This window comes from Urocampus carinirostris, chromosome 14 (assembly GCF_059441175.1).
Source record: "Urocampus carinirostris isolate Australia breed hairy pipefish chromosome 14, RoL_Ucar_1.0, whole genome shotgun sequence".
In the NCBI taxonomy this organism is placed as follows: domain Eukaryota; kingdom Metazoa; phylum Chordata; class Actinopteri; order Syngnathiformes; family Syngnathidae; genus Urocampus; species Urocampus carinirostris.
Window position 1 is genome coordinate 12,278,317 of NC_142362.1, and position 14,762 is coordinate 12,293,078.

Below are 14,762 nucleotides of genomic sequence, written 5' to 3' on the forward strand. Positions count from 1 at the left end.
CGTGGCCATTAAGAAAATCAATGGTAGAATATCATACAAGTACTTAATTTAAAAAATATAAATACTGACAATAGTTTTGATTACTATTAGGCTTAATAATATTTTTAAATTTCCTAAATCATATTTTAAATGTAATAATTTATTTCTTTAATAGCAGCGTATCCAAGTATTTGATAAATGAAAGTACAATAAGTATAGGCCCTACAGTAAAGTGTTGGTGTAATGTACACATGAAAATCTATTATTGTAATTGTTAAATATTTATGGCCATTTTTATTACGTTATAATATTTTCGAAAAAAATGGGAAAACTGTCAAATAAATTTGAAAAGTTTACCACCTACCTCAAAATTCACGACTCTATCAGCAACTGGTACAGGTTGTTGGGGTGGATCACGTCTCTTTATTACCGCTTCCGATTGTGATGTCAATAAGGGATGGAGGCCGTAAAGTTTTGGAGTTTTCGTTTGGGCACCGAAACTTCCAGCGATGGAATAATTTGTCGTTCTTGACTGGAGTTCTTTCACGTGTTTTTTGCTCTTTGCGTGACTTTCAAGAGCTTTGAAACCTCTCCCACCATAGTCGATGGTATCATGACACCAAATGCAAAGTGCTTTCCCGGCACGATCGATCTTCCGAATAAAGTCATTGAACAAATTCGTCACAGTCTTCTTTCCAACATTCGTAGATAATTCCTTCTCCAACCAGTCCCATCGAAACTTGTTTTTTACAATCTTATCAATTTCTTTAGCTCGCGGAGCATCTTTGCGTTCGATCACGGACATCTTTCTTTAAACACCCGGCAAAAACGTGTGAGAAATGAACAATGGCACACTCCTATAACAAGCGCGTTTATTGGTCAACACGAGACTTCAACCAATCGCAAGTACGTTTCATTTCAGTTACGGAAACACTCAAATGGCATGCTGTCGAGACGAAATCGTTTTTTTTTACCAATTAAAACACCGGAAATTTTAAAATTTTATTTTTGGAGATAAAAAAAGCGGAATTCCGCGAATTAGCGGAAAAATCACATCCCTGGTTTTAATATTAATATTGTCAGGCAGGCAATGTACCGGTTGGAAGATGAAAATATAAAATAATGAAACAACACATAATGAGCAATATTGTCTGATCTGGTAGAACATTTATTGTATTTAGCTCATTTTAGGTACCATTTTTGATATTTTTGGATAATTTCCTTCGGCAGACTAGAGACAGTAAGAAGAACAACTAAATAGAAATAGGTAGAGATCGGTGTGTACCAATGCCGGGAGTCGGTGCTGATGCCAACCTTAATTAAAGGGGTTATTTTGTATTTGTTGACCACTAGATTTTGCCGTCTGGTGTAGTGCAACCGAAAGCAATTGCTAAAAAGCACAAAGAAGAATGCTTACTATGGAGAATTAAAAGTGACAAAAGGCACCATTTTAATTATAGTTCTTGGGGCCAGCCTTTTTGTGGTTTTTGGGTACCCGTAGCAGCAAGATGCCATCTCCCTTCCAAGTGAGTCTCATGATGTGTAAAATAAATTCTGATTTCTTGACCTATGAGTATTTTTTTAATTGCATGTTTAAATGAAAGTTCATGTAAGTTTGTTTACTATTTAAATCCGTATTTTGTAATGAATGATGTTTCTATACCACCAGGTGGTGCTAAGTAATACACATAGTCACATTAAGGCAGGGGTCTCCAACATGTGACCATGGGTAGGCTCTGAGTAGCCTGCAGACACGTTAGGAAACAGTTCATCAGTGATGGTTCATTGTGATTTTCTGGTAAATGTGATGTCTGACTGACATACTGTTGTTGACGTAACTTCTAATAATTATGCCTCAGTAGTAACATAGTAACAACATATTTATAACAAATTGTTGTTTTAAAAGTTTAGTATATCAAAATGCCAATCAATAACAAAAAGTAGATCTCAAATTTAAAGAAGTTGCTTACTTCTTTAAGGTATCACTATCGATTGGCTAAAAGTCTAATTTAGTTAGCCAGAAGGAGGAATAGGTTTCCTTTATCAAGAACATTTGCATCCAGATTTGTCTTTAAGGATCAGGGTTCCTCCATGTGTTGTAAATCCTCAAAAATTCTTGAATTTTAATGTGTTTTCAAGTTTTGAAAGATGCTTGAATTTTGGGTAAAGTGCTTAAAAATGGCTGGGATATTTCACAAGTCTACTTAAAATTGATGCAGACACTGCTCAATGGTGGCTTTACTTTGCCATTTCATAGAGTCTTCCCTTGTGTTTAGCTGCAGCTGGCATTAGTTTGTATGGCATCTGGATTCTATGTTAACCAAGTTACATATTTACTTTTTCTTTTGCTTAAAATATACCTGTTCCCACAAAGATATTTTAAATAGCTGATGTCATATTTAACTAATTATTTTGTTGTTGTTGTGCTCCGTACAGCCTTTTGAGACTTTGTGTGAGAAAGGCTATACAAATAAATATGACTTGACTATCAGTTAACTTTTGTCAGAACCTGTGCAGTTAATAAAAGCCAAATAACCACTATATAAATGAAATATCAAAAATGATTTGGTTGGTATTTGAGCGTATTCAGTGATGATAAAAAAAAACAAGTATTGCAGTCAGAAGGAATTATTGAAATGTTATGTGGTATCATTGACAACTCAATATTTGAGTATCGGTATCAGTATTGGTCTAGTATGGACACATTCAATGCTACACGTTTCCGGCAAATGGAAAGTCCCAGTACTAGCCAATGTTTGCCATTGTGACTCATTTTTGAAGGCTTGCAGAAAATTAAGTTCTGTAGCATATATATATATATATATATATATATATATATATATATATATATAAAATATCTCATCTCATCTTATCAGCTGCACCGCTTATCCTCAGTATGGTCGCGGGGGTGCTGGAGCCCATCCCAGCAATCATCGGGCAGCGGGCGGGGGACACCCTGAACTGGTTGCCAGCCAATCGCAGGGCACACGGGGACAATTTGGACCGGCCAATTCTCCTGAAATGCATGTCTTTGGAATGTGGGAGGAAACCGGAGTGCCCGGAGGAAACCCACGCAAGCACGGGGAGAACATACAAACTCCGCACAATAAGGCCGGGAGCTGGATTTGAACCCACACAGGAGGTTCCCTTGACCTCAGAACTGTGCCGCACACGCGCTAACCACTGCGCCGCCGTGCTGCCTATATATAATGTGAATGAGCGAGTTGTCTGTCCCTGTGTGCCCTGCGATTGGCTGGCAACCAGTTCAGGGTGTCCCCTGCCCACTGCCCGATGATTGCTGGGATGGGATCCATAAATAAATAAAGATTTTGTCTGTCCCCGTGTGCACAGGTGGTTCCCAAGACCTTAGAACTGTGCCGCACCCGCGCTAACCACTGTGCCGCCGTGCTGCCCTTTATAATATATATATATATATATATATATATATATATATATAGGCAGCACGGTTAGCGCGTGTGCGGCACAGTTCTGAGGTCGTGGGAACCTCCTGCGTTGGTTCAAATCCAGCTCCCGGCCTTACTGTGCGGAGTTTGTATGTTCTCCCCGTGCTTGCGTGGGTTTCCTCCGGGCACCCCGGTTTCCTCCCACATTCCAAAGACATGCATTTCAGGAGAATTGGCCGGTCCAAATTGTCCCTAGGTGTGAATGAGCGAGTTGTCTGTCCCTGTGTGCCCTGTGATTGGCTGGCAACCAGTTCAGGGTGTCCCCTGCCCACTGCCTGATGATCGCTGGGATGGGATCCAGCACCCCAGCGACCCTACTGAGGATAGGCGGTACAGCTAATGAGATGAGATGAGATATATATATATATATATATATATATATATATATATATATATATATTAGGACATATCAAAATGAAGCTTGAGCCTGTATCTTTCACTTGAAAAAAAAGTAGGTTTCTAGATTTTACCGTTGTTTAGTAAACAACAGTAAAACATTGCTACGTTTTTTGAAAATACTCCGTTCCAGGAAAACTTCTGACAAAGTAGGTTTTAGTGAAAGGATGCATTTCAAACAGAACTTTCACTTGTGTTTTTTTTTTCATAGAATAGAATAGAATAGAATAGAATATACCTTTATTGTCATTGTTACAAAATGGGTTAACATATTGTGACAACGAAATTGGGCATGACACTCCAGTTTTACACATTCACAGTGAGGTATGAGCCAAGAAGATAAAGGAACAGAGAAGATAAGGTTATAAAACAAGGGGGATAAGGCTATAGTTATCATTGACATGGTATTTACACAAGAAATGTCGGCATGTGGGATGTTACATACAGTGTTGTCGTGATACCGTTGGTATCGTAAGGGTTGTGCAATATTGCATTTGGTGCAAAGTCATCATAGTGCAAAAAAAAAAATCATATATTTGTGATACCTTCAATATCTAAACAATGCTTTTCATAAACACAAGCACAATTTGCTCGCGAAGAACATTTTATCGCAAAAACACTCAACTTATGCAAGAACTTTTAAGCCCCCAAGGTTACAGCTGAACGTATCACATGATTCGGGCTGCTATAGCGATCGAGGACGCGCACGAATGTCATCCCTCTCTGCCCCGGACGTTGACAAAGAAACTTTGTCATCTTTTTGGAAAGAAAAAAGCTTTGAAGTGTGAACTGTCTGTACTTATATCTTTGCTTTTCTCACTCTTACTCGACATATGGGCCACCCGCACACTGCCATATAGTGTCATACGTAGGATATAGGAAGAAAAACTAGGCAGTAAGTGTGTTGACAAAGATTTTATCAACGGCATTCCTGCCATCTAGTGGTGATATTTTTTTATACTGAAAGAATCCCCATAGGCTTGATACTTACCGGTCAACAGCGCCATATCCTTTATAACTATTATTTAAATAGAACAAAAGAAAATACATTTTTACGTTTTGGTTGTCAGGGACAATGCTTTTGAAAACGTATGTATAAGTTATGGTACTGAGTGAGTCTAAATCACGGGTGTCAAACAGGCGGCCCGCGGGCCAAATCAGGCCCGCTAAGGGATTGAACCCCGCGAGACAACACTCAGAGAAGCGCAAGGGAAAAACAAGCTGCAGGTTGAAATATGTCAACTTGATGTTGCCAAAGCCAGGTGCCTCACACAAAGACACTGTACTTGTTTTTATTTCTTTTTCTCTTTCCCTCTCTCTTTCATTTCCACCCCTTTTCTCCCACTTTTTCTGTCTCTTTCACTCTCTGTGTCTCATTTTCTCTTCCTTTGTCACTCTTTGTCTTTTTCTCTCTCTGTGTTTTTTAAAATCTTTTGCTGACTTCCTCTTTTCCTTTTCTCTCTTTTTTTTCATACCCTTTGCGCTTTCTTTTCTCTTTTCTCTCCTTCTGTCTTTCTATTTCTCTTTGGATTTCTTTCTTCCTCTCCCTTTCTTTCCCCCCTCTCTCAAGACTTTTTATCTTTTGTTTCTCACGCTCTCTCCCACTTTTTCTTTCTTTGTACACCTTTTCCCTCCTTATTTCTCTTATTTCTTTATCTCTTTTTCTTTCTCTTTAATCTTCTGCTAATCTGTTCTATCGTGTGGCCCCGGAGTGAAAATGAGTTTGACACCCCTGGTCTAAATGTTGGAATTTCCGAGACAAAAACAACCAAAAGCAAGGCTAAATACCGCATTTTTTGAAAAACACGATCTCGCACTTGTCACGTACAAGGCCGCAAAGAAAGATACGCACGCGTCTTACCCGCTGAGCGAGTGTGCAGCAGGTCCCCCCGGTCCGAGGGTCCTGAACTCACACTCAAAGCCATAGACGTCAAATTGTAGTCCGCGTTGCTCGGAGAGAAAACGGCGCTCGTCCTAGCATCCGTACCGCTGCTGGGGGTCCCGGTCCCGAGGGTCCCGAGGGGCCGGGTGAGAAGCGACAAAGCGAGCCCCGACAGGAAGAAGCCGAGGAAGGGCTCCGGCGACCACTTTTTCATCTTTCCCCAAAATCCTGCGAGGGAATCGCCCGAGTGGAGGAAAGACTGAGCAGGGGGTCTCCGAGGGGCGGCATGGAGGTTGGGGGGAGGAAGTTTCGTTTTTTTAGGGGACTTTCATTGCCCGCGGTTGGAGCTCTTTGTCAGCCGGGATCCAAAAGTGGGAAAGGAAAGAAAGACGGCGGTGCTGTGGCGAGGGCGAGGCGGCAAACTGCAGGCTGTTATCACTGAGCCTGACCGGGGCTCCTCCTACTTTTTTTAGCACGCGCACACGCACGTGGTACACACGCACACACGCGCCAATTACCTATTAAATACCTAACATAAAACTAAGATTCAATAAAGAAGTATTTCTCATTTCAAACCACCTTTTATTTCTAACTCAAATGAAGTCAAAATGACGTTATTTTCTTAACTCTCCCCCATCGGCAACAGGCGTCTTTTAGACGTTGAATCTTTGCCTAAATCGGGTCTTAGTTAAAGGGACTTTGTTTATTATTTAGCGCCCCTAGTGGTACAAAAAATCTTTCATCATAACAGCAATATTGATTTTTAAAATGTGATTATTTGGTGAGCATCAATCAACAGGTGACCCAAAAAGGGGTCTTTACATGTTCAACAACTCCACCAAGAATTTGTTGTTTGATACAAAAAAAAACAAAAATGTTTTGTATCAGGAAAAAAAAGAGTAAATAGGTCGCCCTGTTTAAAAGGACTCTGTGTCCTAATGCGTCTATAGTGGTAAGACAAAACGTATGAAAAATAAAATAAGAATGCTGTTTTTTAAAAAGACAAAAATACTTGAACTGTCATATAAGCATGCATGTTTTTTTAATACTTATAGGTCAAGAACAAAAAAATACTTTGTTTTTACGTAAAATGAAGGTCCCATACATGGGGATAACCGCTTTCTTATTTTCCCCGGAGCTGAGGTTTTGAGTTTTTCCTTGCCCGCATGTTGGTGTAAGATCAGGGTATGGTGTAATCAGGGTTGGGTAGGGTTACTTTAACTTGATTACTTTCAATTACTTTTGGATTACTCCAATAGCAAATATGCTAATAAAAGACAAAATAAACTAAATATGAATAAAATTATTACATTTTGTGCAGGCTTGGGGAGTAATGGAACACATGGAACTGACTCACAACACGTGGTAAGCCTTCTCTCCTGGCTTTGATCTCTTTGATCTCCGGCAAAACTAACATAAAATGCGACAGAAACAAAATGAAAATAAATCCAAACAGCTTGCCAACATCATTTTTGCCGTTCCATGTATTCCATTACTCCCCAAGCCTGCACAAAATGTAATAATTTTATTAATATTTAGTTTATTTTGTCTTTTATTAGCATATCTGGTATTGGAGTAATCCAAAAGTAATTAAAAGTAATCAAGTTAAAGTAACCCTACCCAAACCTGGGTGTAAGTGTAACCTGTGTAGTCCTTTAAGACATTTTGTGATTAAGGGCTATACTGTATACATAAATTTGACTCGACTTGTGACTACAGTAGGGGGTGTCCAAACCTTTCATATAATGGGCCAGATTTGGTAAGCTGAAAATATTTGAGGGCCGACTATTCAGCCCGGCATTATTTGAACAGTATTAAATAAATTCACCCTCCGCGAAAGGTTTGTAGTGCTTGGCATTCGGCGTCTCAAACTCGTAGCTTGCCTTTCGTAGCATCTTCATTTGACTCGCAGGGTCTCCTGAAAGAGCGCTGCCGTCTCGTTAAAACAGCTTCCGGTTGCTTCACCCTTTCACAGGGTTCATTTCCAGTTAGCTTTTTGTAGTAAGCATGTTTTGTCTAGCAGTGCCTCTTGATATATCCATCCATCCATTATCTGCACCGCTTATCCTCAGTAGGGTCGCGGGGGTGCTGGAGCCCATCCCGGCTATCTTTGGGTAGTGGGCAGGGGATACGCTGGACTGGTTGCCAGCCAGTCGCAGGGCACACAGACAACTCACTCATTCACACCGAGGGACAATTTGGACCGGCCAATTAACCTGACATGCATGTTTTTTGGTATGTGGAAGGAAACCGGAGTGCCCAGAGGAAACCCAGACAAGCACAGCGAGAACACGCAAACTCCACACAGGAAGGCTCGATCTCATGACCTCAGAACTTTAATTTTATTTTCCTGTTTAAAGTACTATCAAATGGGAGCGGGAGGTGAAAAAAAAGTAGAGGAAAAATCAATCATGAATAAATGTTGAAAAACAATATTTAATCTGTTAACAAGTCAAGTCACATTTCACAGAAAGTCACAGACCACGATTACAACATCCTATTATCTAAAACACAAATGAGGGCAAGGAAAATCTCCAAAGAAACCTCAGCATAATAGAAAAACAGACATTCTTATGAACAACTGACAATAAAATTCTAAATCAAAGTACAGTACCCAATTGCTGTTTAATTTTATTAAACTGGAACAAACAAATTTAAGTCAGATCAAGAGGCTCCTCCTTCTGGTAACCATGGAAACCAGTACTTGGTTTTATGTGGAGATAGAAAAACCCCTACTCCAAAAACCGGCCAGGAGAGGGGTGGATGTTGCCAGGTTGTACTTTCCCAAGACACACCACAGGAAGTGGTGCCCCGACAACCCTGGCGCTTTAATCTGTGAACAGTAAATTGCGAAATAACCAACTAAAGTCCAAGATTTGTACTTGAATACCGACACGCAATCGAAACAAGTTACTTTTGGGTCGTACTTGAGTTACCCACGTGGCGGTTGCGCCAATTCCTCCCTCTCGATGAACGAGGACTGGTGGTAACGGCTGCGACAGGCAAAGTCGGCGTTTTCCTCAGTCAGCTGCTTCGTTCTGAGGCCCACCCCCGACAAAGATGGCGTCACAACGATTTCTTCTCTAGGAGATTCCTTCCCCCTGCCGAAAAAAACGGGAATATATCAATCAAAGTAAAATCCAAAGGACATTTGCAAAACAACAAAACTTTGTTTATACACGCAAGAAAGTCACAAACCTGCAGATGCTGTTCAATGTAGATTTGATCCACGTTAACAAATTGAATTGAGCAGCAACACCTGTAAATAAGAGTTACAAATATTTTACTCATACAAATTTTCATCGTATCACTTTAAGTGACAGCTTAATTAATTTGGCTTAATGCTGTCCGTTTCAACATTTCTAACATAGCAAGCACACTGGTCTTTGCTCGTCTCCCTCTGTGGTTGCAGTGAAGTGCTACGTACGCTTAAACAAACTTCCTTGTCTTAGCTTTTGGGAGGGGACTTCGGTTTGTCTGTTTACCTTGTCTCTCTTCGCCTGTCCCTGCCTCCGTGTTCAATATTTTTTTCAGGGGGTCACTTTAGTGTCTGCTACACTTCATAGTCAATGCTTTTACTCTCTGCTTAATGCACTGCGTGGAGGCTAAATGTAAACAAAGCACTCTGCCAATGAGAACGCTACTGTGCCCCAGTAGATTGAAGGGGACATTGCACTTTATCTCATCTCATCAGCTGCACCGCTTATCCTCAGTAGGGTCGCGGGGATGCTGGAGCCCATCCCAGCAATCATCGGGCAGTGGGCAGGGGACACCCCGGACTGGTTGCCAGCCAATCGCAGGGCACACGGGGACAGACAACTCACTCGCTCAGTCACACCTAGGGACAATTTGGACCGGCCAATTCACCTGAAATGCATGTTTTTGGAATGTCGGAGGAAACCGGAGTGCCCGGAGGAAACCCACGCAAGCACGGGGAGAACATACAAACTGGATATGAACCCACTCAGGAGGTTCCCACGACCTCAGAACTGTGCCGCACACCCGCTAACCACTGCGCTGCCGTGCTGCCCACATTGCACTTTATATTGGGAAAAAAGAAAAAAAAAAGTTCCCGGAAGTCAAATGAGCCCCTTCGAGGGGGGCCTGCTCCACTGTTTGAGAACCTCTGTCCTATTTGGTCACTCGCTTCCTGGCTCTAATTTCTACCCCACTTTCTTGTCCCGGCAGCAGCTTTTGGATCCTGTGTCGGCTGCAAGGAGAAAGCTCCTCGGTCGCGCACTGGTTTCCTGTCCCGGCATTAGCCCAGGACAGCTCTCGTCGCCACTGGGACAGGGATTTTCTTGCCTCTTGGGCGGGCAAAAGTCCTTTTCCTTTAATTTTAATCTGCCCCTTCTCCTGCTCGGCATCCACCCAATAACTCTACTGTACCATCTCAAGTCATGCCACACTAAATGTAGATAAACTTTCATTTTTCTTTTGCAAGTATATTAACCTATATTATTATGTTTCATAATGGAGTGGTTAGCATATTTGTCTGACACGCGAAAGGTCCCCGGTTTGCGAACGGGTGGAAACATGTTGGCCTGGAGAAGGATGGGCGACCCAGGCTGTACTTGCCTAAGACACACCACAGGAAATGGTGCCTCTACGACCCTAGTGGTTAAGGGATCCAACCAACCAATCATATACACGTATATTACATAGAAGTAGCACTTACTATTTGCATGTTCCCCTTAAAAAGGATGCCAAACACCAGCTACAATATGCAATGTCTCCTTTGTTCGAGTTCATGGGCTAGCCTGTTCTGCTTGCAGAGCCTGTTAAGACAAGTATTGGGGCTATAAATGTGCTACTTGGTGCTTTTTTGGTTTATACGATTTGTATTTTATTGTTTATTAAAGCACTTGAATTTACGTTTATTATTCTAATCTACTTTTAAATTAAATGTATATTTTGGTTTATTGGATGGATGATTGGTTGTTTAAAAAATTATAATAATAAACTCGACGTTGCTACAGTTACTATGTAATTTTTTTCACCAAGTACTTCTTTACTTTTACTCAAGTATTTGTATGACTACTTTTACTTCTACTTGAGTAATATTCTTGTCATGATTACCGATTCAGAGCACCTGCGACTGCTCGATTGGCGCCAACAGCCTGGACAGCTGATTGGCTGATGCTTTTTTTTTAAACCCCCGGCCTCCAGGAGGAAGCCGTCAGATCGTTATGCGAACTGTTGCCACCAGCTCAGGAAGCCCTTACGTCCGACTCTGTTTCTGCCTTGCTTTTTTCTGCCTAAACTTTGTTGCCAACCTGTTTCCGGACCTGACTTTGCCCCGTTCTGTCTGCCTGTAACCCGATCTGTTTTTCCCCGTTACCTGCCTACCTCCTGTTGCCGACCTCGTCTCCAAACTTGACACCGCCTTTGCTCTCCAGTGCCGGCCAGCGACTTTTAATTCCCGCGTGTCTTCGATCCCCCTCGCTAGACACGGAAGTGCCACTTCCGCATTGCCCGCTCCATCGGATCATGGAAGCAAGCCCTGCTCTCCCTCTTTGTTAATAAAAACTAAGAAAACGAGCGCTACTGGGTCCTGTGTCCATTTCTGGTTTGTGACAATTCTGAAGTAACAGTTATTTTACTTAAGTAAAATTACTACACTACCAACCTCTGCCCTTGAGAAATTCACTGGTTTCAGGGGCTTCATTTCCCCATCACTAGGTATACAACTCAAAATGACCTGTTTTTTTCGAGTGGAGGATAATTGGGCGGAGGAGGTGTGTGACATCCTATCACACGGGCTAAACTGTAACTCATATTTTTGTGGAAGATGACATTATAGTGTGGAAGTCACCTCTGTGCAGTCCAGGGCTTGTTTTGCCAATGTAGAAAAAGAGCAGCAAGGCAACCACTAGATTTGCCAGCGCGTAAGCCCACTGAATAACAAACATAATCAAGAGGGAGCTCGAAGCCTGAAAGAGAAAACATATTACTGAATTGAATTGTTTTTGATATCAATGTAGTGAAACATTGTATCCAATGAGATTAGACATTAGGCGCTTCAGGGTCAACACGTCATGAAGACTTTAGAGAGAAAACAAGATAAAAGACTGTCAGGATAGTCAAAAATACTGTATTTACAATGTAGTGCTAGACTGGTCCAAGTTGTAATAACGAGCATTGTTACAATAGTGCAATGAAAATAATGCAATAATTACTTCAGTGTCTGAAATAACGTCTCTGCCCGGGTGGCCGACAACTTTTTCAAGAAAAAAAATAAATCTTTTGTTTTTTGTTTTTTTTTAAATTTACAAATAAAAGGTTTTATTCCGATTTGAAAATCTTCATTTGTTTTGAAAATATCGGAATTTCGGTTCGTTTGGCAATATGCATACTCGGCAGCCAATCAGAAGCCTGCATCGAATAACTCTCTGCTACCGGACTTTCCCTAGCGTTATAAGGTCATGTATTTGCATATCATTTTCCAAAGTAAAGGCACAGAGAACACAAGAAATATGGATACGTGATTAGGAATTATTAAGATTTGTCAATTTATTAGCGCTCTTACTCGTGGTATTGCGGTAAGACGTTTTCCATTTTAGTGACGTCATTACGTACGCAGCATTTTTTGTTTGGCGAATTGTTAATTGCCATGTTGTATTGAATGGAGCCGTGTTCTTGTTCTGCTTGCTGTTGAGGAATAATTATGCTTAAAGGCTGAACCACAATGTCCTGCTTATCTTGCACATGTCGACTGCACTACGTTTACTGCTCACCTTGCACAATGTCTGACCATTTCCTTTTTTCTGCACTATGTTGTCTATGTTTGCACCAATGCATATGCTGACTATTTTTTGCACTATGATGACTTTGCACCAAACGCAATATTGCACAACCCTTACGATACCAACGGTATCACGACAACACTGTATGTAACATCCCACATGCCGACATTTCTTGTGTAAATACCATGTAAATTATAACTATAGCCTTATCCCCCTTGTTTTATAACCTTATCTTCTCTGTTCCTTTATCTTCTTGGCTCATACCTCATTGTGAATGTGTAAAACTGGAGTGTCATGCCCAATTTCGTTGTCACAATATGTTAACCCATTTTGTAACAATGACAATAAAGGTATATTCTATTCTATTCTATTCTATTCTCACGCATGAGGAAACTGCACACTCTGACATATCCTTACCAGGAATCAAGCCAAAACCTCAGCCCCTGAAGAAATATTCAAAAGAAGCTTACAAAATTGATGACGCTGCAAAACGTAAACTTACATTAAAAGCAGCGTGGAAAGAGGAGTTCACGTGGCTTGTAGCAGACGACGCAACGCAAACATTGCATGAGTGAAGATGAGTTAATACAGGTACATACTGATGGCAGATGGAAAACAGTGATGTCATATACATGCAATGAATGTTATAAGTAGATTTATAATAAACTTAATTTTAAAGTGTTGTTCTGTTATATATTCTGATTATTAATTCTTAATACTTTGCAACAATGTTTTTTTGCGATGAGTCGTCTTATTGTGTTTAAAGTTGTGAAAAATGGGGAAGGCAACTTTATGGCTGGGCAGGCAACCTTCAGAGTTGTCTGCCCTGATGTCCTGTAACTTTTTGTCATGAGTTTCAGACACTGACATAATGTTCCAAAAAAATAGACACTGTAATAATAATAAAGCAAAATATGCGAATGTGAGGTTAGGGTTTAAAGCGGGCTTTTACTCCCCCGGGTGGAGTTACAGAGCCTCATGGCATGAGGGAGAAATGATCTCCTCAGTCTGTTTCAGACACTGATTACTTTACTTAGCAAATCATGCCTGTGGCGCGCTTACACCAATCAAAGCCATCCAGTGGTTACTCGACTTTGCATAAGGTGAGAGGGTCCGGGGTTTGATTTCCAAGTTGTGCTGCCTGGACTTTCCTCCAGTGGCTGAAATGAAAAAGTTTTTATTTGACGTTTTTAACTATCAGTGGCACTCAATGTGTATCTCCCCTCCAGTTTACCTGTGATCTGAGTATCTGAAGATAGATGCTCAACTTCAAGTGCTTCCTGAGGTTGTTGTTTCTCATCCGCTACCAAATTGCTTTGCACCTCCAAGCCAAAACTGTCCATAAGCTTCTGCTTGCTCTCCTTACTCACACAGTTCCCCTGTGAACCTTTTCCAGGTCCGGCAACCCCACCACAAGCCGAAGACAAGATCCGATCCATGTCCTTGGTGAACTCCATCAAAGTCCCCTTCTGCGGACTTTCTCTTACGCTGCCGTAATCAGGAGCCGCATCGTGAATCAGAAGTTCAGACGTCTGTCTGCTGAATCTGCTTTGGTCTTTGCTCTGCAACCGGAAGGTCATGAGGATACAGAAGTAGGAGTAGTCGATGAAGCTGTAGGTGAGCAAGAAGTTGATGGTGACAATGGGTGCCAGCGCGTTGACTTGGCCTATGAAAACGAAGGCCAAGCTCAGTAGGGTGGTCAGAAGGATGGCTGCCACAGGAGTCTTGTTGGGGCCGCTCTGTGGGACAGTTTGGGGGTCCAGAACTTAGAAACACATTTATACGTAGTAACTGTTAATCCAAACAGTTGTACAATCTCAATCTCTTTGTTAGACCGGTTCAGGTTAGGAAGTCCAGGATAGATCGACCACAGGAAGGAGGTCAGGGCAAACAAGGATCCAGCAGCTTTTGCCATCTGCACAGTCCTTTAAGACTGGTTTCCTGATTACAGTCAAGTGCAGAAGATGAGGCACAGAAGCGGGACCCTAACCCAAACCCTAACTTTAATTATGAATCTTTGCTTTCTTTTAATTTAAAAAAATAAGTTATAAGGCTTTTAATTTTTTGAGGCTCCCGACATGTTTGTATTTGGATCCTTTGTCACTTTCAAAATATTTTGGTTGCCGACCCCTTTATTAGACTGTTAACATAAAGAGTTAGTATTTTGTTGAATAAATTCAAAAATGCTGAGATCTCCACTTCTTCACACTCCTTTTTTTTTTTAAACACGTAATTATGATATTTTTGGTTGAATCTTTTTTTTTTTCATACGACCAACAACAAGCTGGATAAACC

At 41.2% G+C, this 14,762-nt stretch overlaps 3 protein-coding genes across 3 annotated transcripts in view; all 3 read right to left on the bottom strand.

The window, feature by feature from the left end:
* Nucleotides 1–1,046, bottom strand: part of LOC148352647 (uncharacterized) — a 3,905-nt gene extending 2,859 nt beyond the window's left edge. The window contains exon 1 of the mRNA XM_088352262.1: nucleotides 344–1,046. Coding sequence (XP_088208388.1) covers nucleotides 344–784 — 441 coding nt within the window. The 5' untranslated portion in view covers nucleotides 785–1,046. The remainder of the gene's footprint in view (nucleotides 1–343) is intronic.
* The window catches only part of heg1 (heart development protein with EGF-like domains 1), a 25,061-nt gene extending 18,918 nt beyond the window's left edge, over nucleotides 1–6,143 (bottom strand). Inside the window, exon 1 of the mRNA XM_088352261.1 lies at nucleotides 5,701–6,143. Within this exon, the coding sequence (XP_088208387.1) occupies nucleotides 5,701–5,935 (235 nt within the window). The 5' untranslated portion in view covers nucleotides 5,936–6,143. The remainder of the gene's footprint in view (nucleotides 1–5,700) is intronic.
* A 2,510-nt stretch (nucleotides 6,144–8,653) lies between these two features.
* The window catches only part of slc12a8 (solute carrier family 12 member 8), a 39,669-nt gene continuing 33,560 nt past the window's right edge, over nucleotides 8,654–14,762 (bottom strand). The window contains exons 11-15 of the mRNA XM_088352785.1: nucleotides 13,702–14,206; nucleotides 13,530–13,627; nucleotides 11,537–11,654; nucleotides 8,920–8,980; nucleotides 8,654–8,822 (exon numbers count right to left, since the gene is read on the bottom strand). Of these exons, the coding sequence (XP_088208911.1) occupies nucleotides 8,654–8,822; nucleotides 8,920–8,980; nucleotides 11,537–11,654; nucleotides 13,530–13,627; nucleotides 13,702–14,206 (951 nt within the window). The remainder of the gene's footprint in view (nucleotides 8,823–8,919; nucleotides 8,981–11,536; nucleotides 11,655–13,529; nucleotides 13,628–13,701; nucleotides 14,207–14,762) is intronic.